The following is a 15,869-nucleotide window of genomic DNA, read 5'->3' as shown; positions in this document are numbered from 1 at the left end:
CATTTCAAATTTTAATAATGCCTTCAAGAAGTTCCAGAGATCACACAAAACGCGTTGTGAATAATCAGAAAACCTCATCAAGGCACAAACATAAACTACCAGTATAAGAGCCCTCCGAATAGTCCTCATATTACTCCTATTCCTACTCCTAGTCGCCATCCCCTTCTCCACCAGCCCCAAAATAGCAGCCCTCGAAGTCAAAACGTACCTCATCTACCAAAAAAATCTCTCCTGATGATTTTGGATAGATCTATTCAGCGGACGATTATCAACAGCTTCTGCGCGCGTACCGGGAGCTATTCAGCGCGAATGAAGACGTTTCTGCGCAGCTCAGTACGCTGACACCATTATTGTAAACATTACAATAAAATTAAGATACGTACGTGCTCTAGCATGCAAAGGAGATCTAACAGATCACCACCTAGAATAAAGCCTTAGAGGATCAAATTAACGAAAAATTCTAGGCAAAAATCAGAGCACAGGAAGTTGAAATTCGAAGTCTCCAGTAATAGGCAAAGGGACTTGCGAGTAATACTAAATCCGATGCCCAGAGTCTAAAGTTTTCGGATCTATCGATGAAGCTGAGCAAAAGCGAGTCAGAAATGTAGAATTCCTTTAAGGAACAAATTAAAATGAAGTAAATTATCAACGCCTACCAGTTGCTTACCGGCGTATCGATCTCTCAGACGAAAAAATTCAGTGCACCCAAAGCGGAGAAATTCACAGGCTACTTCGTTTTTGGCGATCCGCTAGATGGTAAAAATTTCATGGGGAAAGTCGGCTATAACGACAAAAAAGCAGCCATCGAGTGCATCCGGGCGCCCGTGGGTGTTAAGAACGTGTAGAACTTCTTGGAGGGTGCTCAATGCGAGGTTGGAGAAATGCGATATATTTTCGGACAAATGTGCGCGGAGATCGTGAGCTAGGAGCTTTAGTAGTGAATTATCATGATTTTTAATTTTTAGCTGTATCAAATTTTAAAATTATTATCTCATTATTATACTATTATCAAGATCGAATAAAGTGGTATGACTTAGTTGGAATAATTATTGGTGCGCTCTAGTTTTGGGGACAGGTGAATGATTTTAATAGTAATGAAGAGTTAACCTGGGATTTAGTAAGGTTTATTGTAAATACACCGAGTAAAGTTATTTTTATACAGATCATTAACAATAAATTAATATTTATAAAGTAATCACAGAATCATTTCAGCTACTTTTTGTTCCAAATCTTAGCTCAGCTATAGTAGTTTATTTAATCTCTTGTGCATGGCTTGTAGGTTTTAAGTTCCTACTAAGATATTAATCTCTAAGGTATCAAACATCTTATTCATGTGGGTTTGGCTTTTAGGGGATTTAATATAATCTATGGATGGATTTCCTTATGTCTGTGTGATTTAAAGGTTACTTAACTATATTGACTTGGCTTTTCTCATTTCTGATTTTCCAATAATTTTATTTACAAAGTATATAAATATTATTCTAAAAAGTATAGAAACGTGAAACTTCAACTGAGTAATCCTACTACTTTATCATATATATATATATATATATATATATATATATTTGTAAATTTTGAAACGTCTTAAAAAATGTAATTATTCAAGAAACGAATATCAATACTATATCAAAATATAATGTCGAGACATAAATATACTAAAATTATAGTGATCACAGTTTTTGATGCAACTAATCTTCAATTTAAATACAATATTTATCTACTTTTTACAACCTCTTTTTTAAAATTTCTAATTCTGATGTTCCACGGAGAATATCCAATTCTAGTTTGTCTAAAATTTTTTAAGGCGTAACGCAAAAGTTAAAGGAACTAGAATTCCTCTTAAGTATTCTAGGGGTTCTTTACTCGGGAAGCACATTCTACCTACTCATTGATTAGGTAATAGTTCTAGGTTCTATATTGATGTTCATTTCTTTAGTTGTGTACATATAGTTTATAATTATATATAATATATATTTTAAAAACGTTCTCATTTATCTATAGTTTATATTTGTCGATAATGAGTATTTACTATACAGTTATATAAAAACTATATATGATATATTTTAAAAACGATATAATATATGTTATTATTATCATTTATTCTTACTTATATTATATATTTTGTAAATATAATTCATATTAACAATTCATGTTTTGTGACTATTTGAATAACTGTTTTTGAGATATATTAAACCTAATTCTATATAAATTAGTATATTAAAGAACAAACCAAAACTACTAAAACTCTCACAATACAATAGACATAAATTATAATTACAATTCAAAACCAGATATTTTTTGAACTATTCGTATACACACCGAAGAATCAAAATACTAGAAATACAAATTACACAAACTGTAAAAACAAATTCAGAAAACCTATTATTTCAGCATAATTCAAACTATTTAAAAATTAAAATTTTGCGTAATAACAACAAAATCATATTCATAGTAAGTTTCCACTAATTTTTATTATTCCGACTTAATTTCAGTTTTTCAACTTTATTATTTAAATTATATAATAATAATTATTAATTTTCCCTACTCCACTTTTTACATTACAAAATATATCATATAATAATCAAATTCCGATCACTATCCCGCTCCTTATTAAGCCAAAAATTCGTTCCTGCTTAGCGCTAAAACGGCCTGCAGCTCCTCGTCATCGTCATCGACCTGCTAATTCTTGATGACCAAAAAGGTCTCGTTTTCGACCAAGGAAACGCTGCAATTCTCACCTATTTTCTCACAAATTTATGCATAAAAATCGTACTAATTTTTTGCTAACAATCCAATTAGAAATCGAATTTCCACTCCCTCTTTTTTCAAAATTTTGCACTCCTTTTCAAAGTCCTAAAAATTGATTTCCGTGCAAATTAGCGCAGTGATTCTGGGCTTTACCTGCTTGTTCGTCCTCTGGTTTAGCGCCATCTGGCAGAGCTTCAGGCCGTCGAAAAGCTGCTTCTGCGCGAGCCCCGCGAAGTCGAATTGCGGCGCGAAAGTGAAGTTCCGCGAGGCCTCCTGCAGGGGAAATCGCCTGTTGATCAGCGGGCACAGCAGCGAAGGGCGCTGGTTCAGCGAAACGAGCGAAATCGCGGCCTCCCGGTTGTCCACAATCTCCTTATTTACGGTCTCCAGAAAGTGCAGTTTAAACGCCTCCAGCGCCTGATTGTTCGTCAGGATGTCACGCGAGGTGGGCGAGTTGTCGATCAGATAGGCCATTTGGGACATTTTAGAGGTGGGGCAAAATTAATTATATGCTATTTAGTATATAATAACTAGTATTCACTATGAAAAATTTATCGATTGCAGCTTTGTAAAATTCTTCAACGAGCGCTTTTTGGGTAGTTGGATGGGCATGGCGCAGGTTGGGAGCTGTTTCATTGATTTCTGCCTTTTCTGGGGCATAAACGTCAAATCGTCTATATTTATCTATTACACTTACGGGTCTAGGTGAATAAGGCACTTATTGTCATCTACATTCGCTCGGTTGACAATATTTTTTCTTCTGAGTTCGTCATATTGTTGCAGTTTTGCTTCGAATTCATTTACTTATTTGGGCTTCTTTTTGAGCGGGTTTATGAGAATTTTCGCGTACTCAGTGTCTAATATATCGATTCCGTTCAGTTGAAACTACTTCTTTACCCAGCCAGCGTCGGTTGTCTGCGAGAAATTGAATTTGTGCGTTTTTTTCATTTTCACCAAAATATTATTATAATATATATAAAAAGATATTGTTTTATAATTATAATTATTAATATATATTAATATTAAAATTCTTAAATTTCCTCGCTCACATAAAATCATCCTCGTCGTCATCACCAAGTTTGGCCGCATACGTATTGATTTGAGCCTTCTTCACAGCCGGTTTTTTAGTTGCCTTTTTGCCGCTCTTGGATTTGATTTGTGCGTTTGCTGTGTCATAGCAGAACTTTCCCAGTGCGGAAATGTGTTCGGGCTGCAACGTCGCAAAAGCCGCCTCCACCATCTTCTTGAACATTCCGATGTACTGAACTTCCATTCCTTTGCTGTAGAATTATTCGAATTCCGCTCCTATTTTCGTACCGAATCTGTCGAACGACTCGTAACTGTCTAATTTGACGTCAAAAACATTCTTTTTCGCCACTTTCACCTCGCCGGCCATGAAGTCGTTTTCGAGCGTGTAGTCTCTCTGGATGTCGCCGGCTTCTTCGTCGGTCGAAACATCGCCCATGAACTTCTGTGCAATTTTGGCGTTGTGTTAGTCGCGCGACAGCTGCTATTGGCGTGCTTTTATTTCATTATCCAGCTCCGGTTCTTCTATAATTTGTTGGGGAGTGTTTTTCTCTTCTTTCGCCTCTATTGCTTTTTCTGCCTCTATTTCCCAGTCTTCTTTCTCGTTGTTGTCTACTTCGTCGTTAGAGAAGGAAAAGTCCATTCAAGCTAAAGTGGGAATGAAATGAATTAAAAATTATAGGATTATTATATAGAATAAAATATTAACTACAAAATAATTTTGTAAAGCAATAAAATTATATTATATATAATATAACGTTATTTTTAAATGATATTTACCTTTCCTTTTCTTTAAGCGCGTATGCAAAACTATAATGACTTGCTCTGTAAGAAGTTATAGTTACAGCATATGCTCTCAAATCTCAAACATCAATATGCTTTCTAATTAGGGGTAGGTGCAATATTTTAATCTAACATTCTTCAGCTTATTAGCTAATATAAAAAGAAGATCAAATTTTATGATTATCAGCTCAGCCAAAATGCATAAGCATCCTAGATGAAGGCAATTCGTATTTGTGATTACTTCTGATTACATTTAGTTAACTCAACTTCAGGTTAGCGTTACGTTTTGGTTAACTATTGTTTAATGTAATTCTGTTCTCAAATATTTTTTATTATTATATGAAATTAATACGAATTACGGATCTTATATTTTTTTAAAGTATATACTATTATATGCTAAACCCTAATTAATTCTATTGTCCTCTAATGACCTAAAACTTACTAAATGACAAGGTTTTAGTGCAGTCATCCACAGCGCTTAACACGAACTCCTCCATTGGCGATATTCTATCTTGCAATAAGCAGATCAAGTCAGATGCGGACCCAGAAGTGCTCCTCCAAATCACCTTCCCTGGAAACGCAAAAATTGTTTAGATCAACGTGATTGCGCACAACGAAGAGGCACGCCCTACCCAGATATATATCTCTAATGGACATGTTGGATTCGATGCAGCCAAGCTTACAAAGGTAGCCGCAACTTTGAATTATGTGAAAGACGTTGCGAGCTTCAAGATCTCTTCCACTTTGCTTAAACCAAACAGTCAATTTTCTATATTTTTCAGTGAAAATTAAGATGACTCTGAGGAGACCATATTTGATGGAATTGAGCTTCTTGGGAAGCTTTCAGACGATTTGGACACAAGAGGGAAAAACCTTAAGCCACCATGCTGAGGTTGAACAGTTTTTAACGAGAGAACTCTCGCAGTGAAATTTGCAGGAAAACCAGGAATGGCCTGCTGATTGAGTGAGATTAAATTATAGACAATGATCATTTAAAGCAATTTAGTATAAAATTTAGAATAGTAAGCATTTACAAAATAAGTCAATTTGGTCTCTACTAACTAGGTTATATTACGATATAATATTTAGATTTTTATTTTATAATTAAATGACGTCTCGAAGAAGAAGAGTTTCCGGCGATATTTAACAGGTTGCTACACCACCAATACCTCAAATTAATGATTAGTAGATGATATAAGATAGTTTGAATATTTCTACTGTAATCAGTCAGTAAGCTTTGTCGACAACATAAATTACGCCATAATTACCAGTAGCTGAGGTATAGCGCATCCCGAATATTCCTTTGTAACAGGAAATTATTTTTAATTAGACCCCTCCCCCTTTTAATAGTGAAGAAATGAGAATACCAAGCCAAGATCCGTTAAACCAACTACAGCCATTATCGCACAGGAGAAGAAAAAGCACTGTAGGCTCGGAAAATAATCAATAATTTAATGTATAGTCTTAATTTATTTAATAAAGCTAATAACAAAATGACTTTTCTTAAGCAGAATCTTTTTTTGATATGGTCAATGAAATTGCTGACACATAAGTTGATAGTGAAATAGTACCAAAAAACTAGCATTCTAGTTCAAGTCTAAATTTACCCACCCATTAGCGATAAAGATCCGTTGAAATTGATTTTCCTAATTGCACGCCTAGCTTATTAGAATAAACACACGCTAATCATCCAGAACCTGAACTATTCTTTGGTGCAGAAATTGCGAATACTTCATCAACAGCATAAACAAGGAGACGTAAAATGCAGATTTAACAGCCGTAATAAGGAGATAGTTAATAATATTTCGCGTAATAAAAACATACAGATAACATAAATTTAACCAATGACTCATTTTCCAATTCAACTTCCATTCCTCCTCCAATTCCTCCACCTGTATTTCAGTAAAACTTTAGTAAAACTGAGAATTAAAAAATACATCCATATTAGCCAGTATTTTAATAGTAAGAACAACAAATATCAATACCACCGATTAAAGATATAAAATAAAACATTCTTTAGTAGCAGATTGTGTAGAAACTTATCGTAATATCTGATGCTTAATAAGCTTAGTTTTTCGTTCCACCTCCAATTCCTGTTTAGGTATATTAAGCATAAAACTAGCTTTAGTAACCTCCAACACTGTCATAAAGTATTTAATAAAACGTCTTCATTCCTTAATAATAATAAACTTCTTCTATTGTTATTCCAAATCATATTATTAATTAAACTTCTGGAACAAGTAAATTATCCAGTTTGTTTCCATTGTATCAAATTTCTTAACTGCAATAAGTAATAGATCACTGTAAGCTTAATGTATAAAATTAAGGTATTTCTTAACTTTTTTATGCTGCAATTCTTTATCGTCTGGGCGATAAATCGATAATATTTTAGTTAATCTAGCAGTAGGTTTAGTTTGGGACATAGTTTTGTGATATAAATAATTATATAAAACATAATTAACTTGACAAAGCTTTAGCTACAGCAGTCATTAATAATCTGCCTGTTTAGTAAACTATAGCTAATAATATTATTAACAATATAAAATAAACTAATTTGTATACAGATTAATTTCTTGATATTTTATAAAAAGACTCACCACATTAGGAATTTTTATCATATCTTACATTAAATAATTAGTATGAGCTTGCATTTTCTTTATTAGTTATGCTAAATTATGTTTTCGAGCCAACCGAAAACTTTGGGTTTAAAGTTGAAAACTCTGTTAATTTTTCAATAGAAAATTGGACAGAAATTTCAGAACTAATTGAATTTTCTTAGTTAGTATTATTACACAACAATATACCAATATTACCACTTAATAACTCTCATTTAGAAACATTACCTTTCTGTCCATTTTTACTAGAAGCTAAACTTAATAAAGGTGAAACCAATTCTTATTATAATTTAATTCTTCTAAACCATTTCTAAACAGTTTTAAAGAAATTATCTGGAAGACCTATTAAAAATATAAATTTTCAATAAAATAAGTACTCAAAATTTGTGTTCCTATCATCTGCAGAAATGTAACAGTATTGCTAAGAAAATGGTAAAAAACTCTATAATTTCAGAGATTTAAGTTTAACTCTAGAATTAAATGAAAAAACAAATGAAATAGGTAAGTTTTTAGATGTATAAGGTGTTAGTAAACTCAGTGATATTTTAAATAAAGGGCTAGGAAAACTCTTGGGTACTACACATTGATGATATGATTCGATTTTTATGTTTACTAAAAGACATTGGCAAAAAATGAAATATATTGGTTTACTTGCTGTTTTTATTAAATCCGTCAAGTCTGATGGTAAAACTAGAATATTATAATAAATAATGGTTTATATAAACCTAAATAGTCTAATTTTATTTAGATATATCTATATTTTAGTTGTGTTCGGCCGTTACACAAGTAAACTAAATATTTTTTAAATATTATAAATTAACACTTATTAAAAGTTATCAAAATTATTATTAACTTTATTTAGTATGATTACTGCCTCTGAATAGCCTTCATATAATAAATTAATAGTAAAGTGAATAATAAATAGGTATTCTCGCTATTTCGAAATTAGCTATATAAATAATATTATATTAAAATTATTTAAAATTACATATTTTCTGTAACCTCTAATGACAGAAGAACTTACATTTGATCAAATTATTGAAGAGATAAAGAAAATTGATGAGTCAATCCTACAACTTCCACCAACAGTTTTAAAAGAGCGTACTTAGTATGTATAATAAACAATTTAATTTTAGAAAAGAGAATTAATGTCATTAAGGGCTTCAGTTGATAATCAAAAGTAATAATAAAAAGATATTGAAAAGCGACTAAATCAAAATAAGCAGCTCCCCATGCTTATATCTACTGTTTCTGAAATAGTAGATGTAGAAAATGATGGTAAAATTACCACAGGAATTATATTAAAAACATCCTCACGTTAAACTATTTATTGCCCTTCATCAGGATTAGTTCCATAAAATTAGCTTAAACCTGGAGATTTAATAGCAGTTAACAGAGATACATTTTTAATATATGAAAAACTGCCTACGTTTTACGATGCACGTGTTAAAAAAATGCTAGTGGCTGAAAAACCTACCGATACATTTGACTAAGTTGGTGGTATGGATGCAATATTAAAACAGGTAGACGAAGCAATTCTTTTACCTTTCAGACGCCCTGATCTATTTGAAAAGGTTGGTATCAAACCTTCTAGAGGTCTTTTACTTTATGGACCTCCTGGTGTCGGCAAAACTCTTATAGCTCGTTGTATTGCGAACGCAGCAGATTGTATTTTTTTGAATCTTTGTGCTACTGAACTCATCTAAGTTTATATTGGCGAAGGTTCCCATATTTTATAAGAAGTCTTTGATTTGGCCAAAGAATATGTGGATTTTGGTACTGTTAATGGAGTTAAATAACAAGATAACCTTAAATAACGTGGTGCATTAATTTATATTGATGAAATTGATGCTATTGGTACTCGTCGTATGGATTCAGAGTAGCGTTCAGATAGAGAAGTTGCTCGTACTCTGATGACTCTTTTAAACCTTATGGATGGTTTTATTTCATCACCTTTCATAAAAGTTATTGCATCTACTAACAGAGTTGATGTTTTAGATCCTGCTTTGGTTCGTTCTAATCGTTTTGATAGAAAAATAGAATGTTCAGCACCTAATTTATAAGGTAGAACTAAAATTCTATAAATACATTCTGCTGCTATGAGAGTAAGTTAAGATGTTAATTTAAGTGAAATAGGTAAAGAATGTGAAGGATTTAGCGGAGCTATGTTAAAAGCCGTCTGTAATGAAGCTGGTATGGCCTGCATGAGAAGAGGTGGAAGAAATATCGAGAGTAGAGATTTCAGCAGTGGTATAAGTATTGTTAGCAATAAAAAGAGAGAAGGTGGAGAAAGTCTAATCCTATGATTTTTTGCTATCACTCAGAGCTTATTATTTATTCTATACTCTATTTTTTTTTTAATAGATGAAGTTTTATGAATAAATTCTTCTTTATTCACTTCATCTATGAAAATATGTTAGAGTTATGTCATTAATCATAAATTCACTCACTTTACCCGTTGTAAAGTACTACTTCCAAACGTTACGTATTACCTACTTTTTTCTTTCATTATACTTTATATAACATATTATCTATCATTTGACTACTACTTAAAATGGATATTTCTCCATTAAAAGCATTCCCTTTTGTTTTTAATCTTTCCGCCCTTTTTATATGTCTCTATCATGGAAAACCTCTATAAAGAATCTTCATAACAGCAACATATTCAATTACAACATTTTACCATATAAAAATAGTAACGTTTCAGCCTCGAATAACGTTAAACACAACCTTAACGCAATCTAAGTATTGTCCACACTGTAATTTAACGGTTCCATAACAGTCGAAACACTCTCAAAGAGCGGGATACTGCATCGCTAGATATGATCACTTTTGCGTACTATTTCAAATCCCTATAGGGTAAAAAAACGTACTGTTGTACCTTACTATGCAAATACTAGAAATATGCTATACAATTTAACTATTGATAGTGCTATCCAACGCCATGATGTCTAAAAACGAGTGTGGTCCAGGCGAGGTGGTGCACGTCGTTTTATCCATCGTCGTACTCTTAGGGGTCAGTATGACGTTTTTGCAGCTTGTTGCATACACAGTCAAGGGAACCACACAGTACGAGTCAAAAAACGGTAAGAAAAAGTGAAAAACAAACGTCACTGCTACATGCCCTCGTTGTCGTCTATAACCTCGTCAATTTTCAGAATCATCCTGACAACCTGTGTGGCCAGCATCAACTGCTGCCTCTTGCTGTTAAAGCTCTCGAACACGCTTTGCTCCCTCATGTCGCCGGCGCCGGTGCTGCCGACGACGCAGTTGATACCGAAAACGCCGCTGTTCTGCTCCTTTTGGAGCTTTCTGGCGTCTGCCAACGACTGAATCGGGTTCAGCCCCGAATTTCTTGCCAAATTCAAAGGAATCGACTCTAACGCCTCCGAAAACGCCCTCATCGCGTACTGCTCGGTTCCCTGCGACAAAAACTCGAGAATCTTCAGCGAGCAGTAGATTTCGGCAGCGCCGCCACCGCACACGACGCGCGGGTCCCTAACGAGGTTCCTGACGACGCACATTGCGTCGTGCAGGGAGCGCTCAGCCTCGTCCAAAATGAGTGCATTTCCACCCCTGATAAAGAGCGTGCAAAGTGACTATTTTTCGCCTTTGACGATAAGAACCTTGTCCGAACTGGTCCCCAGGCTCTCGACCTTAATAGAAGCAGCGACGCCCAATTTGTCGGCTGAAAGGTCCTCGAATCTGGCCACGATTCTGGCCTGCGTGGTGATTGCCAGGGCCTCAATATCCTCCCCTTTGGCCCAGCGAACGGCAGAAATCCCGGCCTGCTGAAGCAGCGAATTGGCTTCGTCGTCGAATCCCCATTGGCAAAATACGACCTGCGCGCCACTCTTTTTGACCCTGTCGACCATATCGATGAAAAACGACTGTTCCTGTCTGTACAATTCGTTGTATTTTTCGGCTGAATCAATGTCAATTTTGTACGTCGTTTTGGGCTTTGGAGGCTCAAACGGACACGTCAAAATCGCGATTTTCGCGTTTGTGAAGTCCTTCTGCATGTTTTAATGGGACATATCTTGGTCCAAAACGACGCCTGAGATGAGCTGCGTTTCCTCTAATTTTCCACCGATTTTTGTCTTTATTTTGATGAGGTCGAAATCGACGTCTCCGCGGGCGTCTTTTACGGTCAAAACGGCGTCTACGGCGAGTTCGGACATGTGGTCGTGGTGCCTGTTGATGATTTTGCTGCCGAGCGACGTTTTGGCCGATTTGATGAGTTTGTCGCGCGAAACTTGGTTCAGAATGGCTATTTTTTCGAGTTCCTTGATGGCAATGTCGCAGGCCTGCTCGTAGCCCTCGGAGATACGGATCGGGTGGATTCCCTTATCCAGGAGCGTTTCGGCCTATTCGAGGAGCGCTCCGGCGATAACGACGACGCCGGTGGTGCCGTCGCCGATTTCGTTGTCCTAGCACTTCGAGAGGTCGACTAAGAGCTTCGCCACGTGATTTTCTACCTCCATCTTGTCCAGAATAGTGGCACCGTCGTTGGTGATCGTAAGCTCGTAGTCCTGTGACTGCAAGATTTTGTCCATTCCACGGGGGCCTAAAGACGTTTGCAGGGTGGACGAGAGAGCACGTGCGACTGCGATGTTGGCTTTGTGCGCTGCAATTCCTCGATTACGGGATTTCTAGCCCTAGTCTCTGATAATGTACAGAGGGCGGCCAGATTCGTCCTAGGTGACACCAACAAACTGGGTGTTGTTTGATATTTAGGGGTGCTGTTATTACTGCATTGTGAAAGGGAAATTTCAATAAATTAGAAAGGGAATCGAATTATAAGTTAATATATATAATAATATAGTTAATGGGATTGCTGGGTTTTGAATAAATTGTCTTAATTACGATATATAATGATAATGATAGTTAGAGCTCAAAAGTTTATTAAGACAATAAAAAGTTAATGGTTTGCAGAGAGCGAAAATTTACATATGGTATATAATGCCTACTGGTAAATTTTATAAATAAATTTTGATTTAATGTAAAAATTTATCTATAATTGAAGTTAATTCATCTAAAATAAAAATAATCAATTTTAATAAAAAAATTTAACGCAGATATAATTATTAGGCTATTTCGACTAAAGTTAGTTAAGTATAATGTAAGTCCAGAAGTAGCTTACAGGCTTTTTAGAATTTATATTTTAGACGGTTATTATTTGCTTGATTTTAAACTGATAAAGTTAAACATACACATTAAGACGAAATATAAGCTTATTATATATTAAGAAAAACAAAACATTACTAATTGTTATCAATAATTTTATTATGTATAATATTAACTTGTTACTATACAAAACCATCCCACTCCGAATCTCCACTCCTTCACATGGAAATCAAGGTCGTGATGTGTTAGTCCTGAGGCTCCATGCCCCGCTTCAAAGGTCTCCAAGCGTTCCTCAAAGGAAAGCTTGGTGTCGAGGCTGTCTTCGAGTATGGTGCTCTGGGCGACTTCGAGGTCTTCGCCAACGGAACCCTCGTCTTCTCCAAAGCAAAGGAGGGCTCCTATCCCAGTCCCCCCGCGGTACTGGCGGCTATAGAGGCGCTTGGGGCATGAAAATGTAAACTGAAGCTGTGATGTGGGCAGGATAAGCGCGAGCCCCTGCTAACTGAGTTTTGTTAATTTCTTCAATTATCTGTTATATTTCCTTTATTTGGCATTTCTATCCTTCTTTTATATTGTTCGTGATATCAACAATTTTGTAGTTAATAGTACTTTATAGTTTCAAAATTAAACCTTACACCTAAGAATCAAATTCCTTTATTAAAACTAACTTAATTAGCTAGGTTGCTTTTACCTATAAACACAAAATTATACATTGTTATTGAAAATTTCTTATAAAAATCAGATCAAACTAATTTATCTTGTTATAATACAGTAGGTCCGGCAAATCTAGATTGTTATTTTTAATTAAAACTCTATTTTACACTTCTTTATGAAACTTTTAGTATGTTTCATAAGTATCTTTATCAGTATATGTAATGTATTATTTTATCGTTTAATATTAATATTATATTATATAACTATAACTAGTGAATAATTATATAATGTTCAACAAGCTTAAAGATTATTTTAGCAAAAATTATCGTGAGTCTGATACTGAATTTCCAGAAATTTCAATTGCAGAGTTTAAAGATTCGGCAAAACAACTTTATGACAAAATCCATAAAGATTGTCTTAGATCTTTGCAGTATCTAAGAAGTATTCATCCTAATATTAGTTCTCGAAGTATTTAAAGTGTTTTTGAATCATTTTTTATACATATACTTTCCTTATCACCTGTTAAATCATCGCTATATTATTAAGGATTAACTGATATATTTGAAGTAATATTTACATGCTATGTTGAAGTTGCAGATATAAATTTGGTAACTAGCACCGATATTGAGTATATACCATTAGAGTTATCGCTTTCAAAGTTTTTTAGCAATGTAAATTATGTTTTAAATATCGCAACCTAAATTATGACGTAGTTATATAACCAAACCCATTTTGATTAGAAATTTTTTGTTTAAGAATGCCATGAAACAACTAAATTGTTATAAAAGAATGATAAAGACTTATTTAATGTTATGAAAAAATGTGAATTATAACCAGAGATTCTCTTAAAATATTAATTTTCCTCTGGAATTAGATATTCTACATCTCCATATGTTACTCAAGAACTTTTAATCTGTTTCTTATAGTATCCTGATTTGCGCTCTTTTGTATAATAGCAACTAATATCTGTTTGTTTTCGTGCGTATGCACCCCTTCTTGTACCAGAAGACAAGAAATATAACTTGAATCTCATGACATAAAATATGAAATAATCGACAGATAAGCTTGAACTTATTATGGAATGCCTTACGAACGGATATGGCGAGGTTTTCCACTTAGACTCTAACGCTGCAATACTATCAGAATTTTTCAGTAAAATAAAGGAGAATAAGGAAAAATCCATAACAGCAAAAGCAGTCAGTATGGGAATCGGTATCGGTATGGGCCTATTTGGTGTGATTGGAGGTGTTGTTGGAGGCATAATCGCATCGGTCGTAGAAGAGAAGAGGAAATAATAGTGATATTATATAATATTATATATAATTCCAAAAATGTCATCACAGATTTCTAGCCTCGCAATTCATCTAGACAGCTCATTAGCGATATCGGACGACGACCAGCCGATAATCCAGGAATTTGACATGTCAGCTTTCAATTACAACCCGGACACAGTAACAATCCAGCTTTCCGAGCGACCGCTAACGCACATCAACTCACCGGTGAACAACGAGTCGCGCCCAGACGTCGAACTGCGCCTCTTCTCGGCAATGCAGTCATCCTCTTCGCAGGCGTCGCCCCCGACGAACCCGACGGTCAACCTGACGCCAGCGACGCAGAAACAGCTCTCCTCGCCTTCTACGACGCAGAAACCCCTTATATCACATTCGCAAATTTCAAATTCAATTCCATTTTCCACTCCTAATATTGGCATTTCCGAAACGCTCAAATTCCCCCAAATTCAATCTCCTGAGGTCTCTCTGGACGTCCTTTTCGCGTTTCGTAAAATCGTCGCCGATTTCGAGGCCGCGGAGTTCGACCTCGCGAACAGCTTCGTGGAAGTCGCGGAGCTGAAACTTCATTTTTACGAAATTTTGAGCCGCGAAATCGTCGAAATCGACGAAATTTGCAACGTTTTGATCCTCCTGAGCCTGAACCAGGAGGAGGAAAAGGTGAGCCTGAGCGAAATGGCGCGCAGGCTCCAGGCCCTGGGCGTGCCCAGGCTCAACCTGCACCAGCTGCAGATCGTGCAGCTGAGCGAGTAAAATCGCGTGCTCGAGGGGCTGCTCGGGCGGCAGCTGGAGGCGGCGAGCGCTGCGGATTCGGTCGTTTTGCTGATTTTGAGCATGTTTGGCAGCTTTTTGATATTTTTGTTGTTCCAGCTTAAAGGGTGAATAAAAATAATACGGGGCCATAGCTCAGTTGGCAGAGCATTCGACTCCAGATCGAACGGTCATGGGTTCGACTCCTGTTGGCCTCATTTACTGAATTTGATAATAGTGAAAATATTTGATTATAATAGTAATGTGGTTTTAGCAAATTATATTTTATAGTTTATAAGGATAATTATCAATAGTTTCAAAATGAACCCGAGGCTGACCACGCAGCAAATGCACAAAAATTCAAAAAAAGCCCCCCTGACAGTCAAAAAAGTTTTTTTTGAGGATATGTCCTTCCGAATGCTCACTGAGCCAAGATGGGTCAAGTCGCAATTTGAAATGCAGCATATACATATCAAAGACAACGAAACGCGCTAATTATCCCCTTAAAAATTGAATATAAACAAAATTTTACAAGTTACACACAAATAGCCGCGAATGGTCAAGTCGGTTTTCGAATAATACGACATAATGAAGTTGACATTAGACATTGAAGAGCAACCTGAGTCAATCCATCTTCAAACTAAGCAAACACCCGTATCACTACCTCCTTCAAGTGGAATGCGACGGAGATCGCCCATAGTATCCTTACATAATTCACCGGTGTCAAAGTCTTATAATAATATTAAACTAAAGTCACTTGTTGGGTACAAATAATTAGACTGATTTATGTAGCTATTACGTTTTCAGTTTAAATTTTATTGATAGAGTTACTATTTGATGAGATAAATTAGTTTTATACTTAGAAACTCTATTACTC

At 35.3% G+C, this 15,869-nt stretch overlaps 16 protein-coding genes and 1 non-coding gene across 17 annotated transcripts; 11 read left to right on the top strand and 6 right to left on the bottom strand. All coding sequences in view use genetic code 6, as the record gives it.

Moving 5' to 3' along the window:
- Positions 1-17: 17 nt before the first annotated feature.
- On the top strand, positions 18-941 carry SS50377_23825 (uncharacterized protein; the record flags this gene model as incomplete). The annotated part of the gene is made up of 1 exon (XM_067907689.1): positions 18-941. One exon carries the CDS (start codon positions 18-20, stop codon positions 939-941), a length of 924 nt encoding a protein of 307 aa, XP_067764663.1.
- A 254-nt stretch (positions 942-1,195) lies between these two features.
- SS50377_23824 (uncharacterized protein) lies at positions 1,196-1,435 on the bottom strand (the record flags this gene model as incomplete). Its single annotated transcript, XM_067907688.1, has 1 exon — positions 1,196-1,435. The coding sequence occupies one exon, from the start codon at positions 1,433-1,435 to the stop codon at positions 1,196-1,198; it is 240 nt and encodes a 79-aa protein (XP_067764662.1).
- A 235-nt stretch (positions 1,436-1,670) lies between these two features.
- Positions 1,671-1,889, bottom strand: SS50377_23823 (uncharacterized protein; the record flags this gene model as incomplete). The annotated part of the gene is made up of 1 exon (XM_067907687.1): positions 1,671-1,889. One exon carries the CDS (start codon positions 1,887-1,889, stop codon positions 1,671-1,673), a length of 219 nt encoding a protein of 72 aa, XP_067764661.1.
- A 703-nt stretch (positions 1,890-2,592) lies between these two features.
- Positions 2,593-3,231, bottom strand: SS50377_23822 (uncharacterized protein; the record flags this gene model as incomplete). Its single annotated transcript, XM_067907686.1, has 1 exon — positions 2,593-3,231. One exon carries the CDS (start codon positions 3,229-3,231, stop codon positions 2,593-2,595), a length of 639 nt encoding a protein of 212 aa, XP_067764660.1.
- A 54-nt stretch (positions 3,232-3,285) lies between these two features.
- Positions 3,286-3,696, bottom strand: SS50377_23821 (uncharacterized protein; the record flags this gene model as incomplete). The annotated part of the gene is made up of 1 exon (XM_067907685.1): positions 3,286-3,696. The coding sequence occupies one exon, from the start codon at positions 3,694-3,696 to the stop codon at positions 3,286-3,288; it is 411 nt and encodes a 136-aa protein (XP_067764659.1).
- Positions 3,697-3,793: 97 nt separating this feature from the next.
- SS50377_23820 (uncharacterized protein) lies at positions 3,794-4,417 on the bottom strand (the record flags this gene model as incomplete). Its single annotated transcript, XM_067907684.1, has 1 exon — positions 3,794-4,417. The coding sequence occupies one exon, from the start codon at positions 4,415-4,417 to the stop codon at positions 3,794-3,796; it is 624 nt and encodes a 207-aa protein (XP_067764658.1).
- Positions 4,418-4,543: 126 nt separating this feature from the next.
- On the top strand, positions 4,544-4,804 carry SS50377_23819 (uncharacterized protein; the record flags this gene model as incomplete). The annotated part of the gene is made up of 1 exon (XM_067907683.1): positions 4,544-4,804. The coding sequence occupies one exon, from the start codon at positions 4,544-4,546 to the stop codon at positions 4,802-4,804; it is 261 nt and encodes an 86-aa protein (XP_067764657.1).
- Positions 4,805-4,983: 179 nt separating this feature from the next.
- On the top strand, positions 4,984-5,448 carry SS50377_23818 (C-terminal proteasome-interacting domain of thiored-containing protein; the record flags this gene model as incomplete). Its single annotated transcript, XM_067907682.1, has 1 exon — positions 4,984-5,448. One exon carries the CDS (start codon positions 4,984-4,986, stop codon positions 5,446-5,448), a length of 465 nt encoding a protein of 154 aa, XP_067764656.1.
- A 217-nt stretch (positions 5,449-5,665) lies between these two features.
- SS50377_23817 (uncharacterized protein) lies at positions 5,666-7,759 on the top strand (the record flags this gene model as incomplete). Its single annotated transcript, XM_067907681.1, has 1 exon — positions 5,666-7,759. The coding sequence occupies one exon, from the start codon at positions 5,666-5,668 to the stop codon at positions 7,757-7,759; it is 2,094 nt and encodes a 697-aa protein (XP_067764655.1).
- A 420-nt stretch (positions 7,760-8,179) lies between these two features.
- Positions 8,180-9,478, top strand: SS50377_23816 (26S protease regulatory subunit 6A; the record flags this gene model as incomplete). The annotated part of the gene is made up of 1 exon (XM_067907680.1): positions 8,180-9,478. The coding sequence occupies one exon, from the start codon at positions 8,180-8,182 to the stop codon at positions 9,476-9,478; it is 1,299 nt and encodes a 432-aa protein (XP_067764654.1).
- A 248-nt stretch (positions 9,479-9,726) lies between these two features.
- SS50377_23815 (Palmitoyltransferase) lies at positions 9,727-10,272 on the top strand (the record flags this gene model as incomplete). The annotated part of the gene is made up of 1 exon (XM_067907679.1): positions 9,727-10,272. One exon carries the CDS (start codon positions 9,727-9,729, stop codon positions 10,270-10,272), a length of 546 nt encoding a protein of 181 aa, XP_067764653.1.
- Positions 10,273-10,282: 10 nt separating this feature from the next.
- Positions 10,283-11,929, bottom strand: SS50377_23814 (TCP-1 chaperonin subunit epsilon; the record flags this gene model as incomplete). Its single annotated transcript, XM_067907678.1, has 1 exon — positions 10,283-11,929. One exon carries the CDS (start codon positions 11,927-11,929, stop codon positions 10,283-10,285), a length of 1,647 nt encoding a protein of 548 aa, XP_067764652.1.
- A 631-nt stretch (positions 11,930-12,560) lies between these two features.
- On the top strand, positions 12,561-12,749 carry SS50377_23813 (Selenoprotein W; the record flags this gene model as incomplete). Its single annotated transcript, XM_067907677.1, has 1 exon — positions 12,561-12,749. One exon carries the CDS (start codon positions 12,561-12,563, stop codon positions 12,747-12,749), a length of 189 nt encoding a protein of 62 aa, XP_067764651.1.
- Positions 12,750-13,240: 491 nt separating this feature from the next.
- On the top strand, positions 13,241-14,254 carry SS50377_23812 (uncharacterized protein; the record flags this gene model as incomplete). The annotated part of the gene is made up of 1 exon (XM_067907676.1): positions 13,241-14,254. The coding sequence occupies one exon, from the start codon at positions 13,241-13,243 to the stop codon at positions 14,252-14,254; it is 1,014 nt and encodes a 337-aa protein (XP_067764650.1).
- Positions 14,255-14,284: 30 nt separating this feature from the next.
- Positions 14,285-15,124, top strand: SS50377_23811 (uncharacterized protein; the record flags this gene model as incomplete). The annotated part of the gene is made up of 1 exon (XM_067907675.1): positions 14,285-15,124. The coding sequence occupies one exon, from the start codon at positions 14,285-14,287 to the stop codon at positions 15,122-15,124; it is 840 nt and encodes a 279-aa protein (XP_067764649.1).
- Positions 15,125-15,137: 13 nt separating this feature from the next.
- SS50377_t20068 lies at positions 15,138-15,210 on the top strand. The gene has a single exon. It is a non-coding gene; the product is annotated as a tRNA-Trp (tRNA).
- Positions 15,211-15,313: 103 nt separating this feature from the next.
- On the top strand, positions 15,314-15,775 carry SS50377_23810 (uncharacterized protein; the record flags this gene model as incomplete). Its single annotated transcript, XM_067907674.1, has 1 exon — positions 15,314-15,775. One exon carries the CDS (start codon positions 15,314-15,316, stop codon positions 15,773-15,775), a length of 462 nt encoding a protein of 153 aa, XP_067764648.1.
- Between the last annotated feature and the right edge of the window lie 94 nt (positions 15,776-15,869).

This window comes from Spironucleus salmonicida, chromosome 4 (genome assembly GCF_000497125.1).
Source record: "Spironucleus salmonicida strain ATCC 50377 chromosome 4, whole genome shotgun sequence".
NCBI classification, from domain to species: Eukaryota; Fornicata; order Diplomonadida; family Hexamitidae; genus Spironucleus; species Spironucleus salmonicida.
This window is presented reverse-complemented; position numbering and strand designations above follow the sequence as displayed.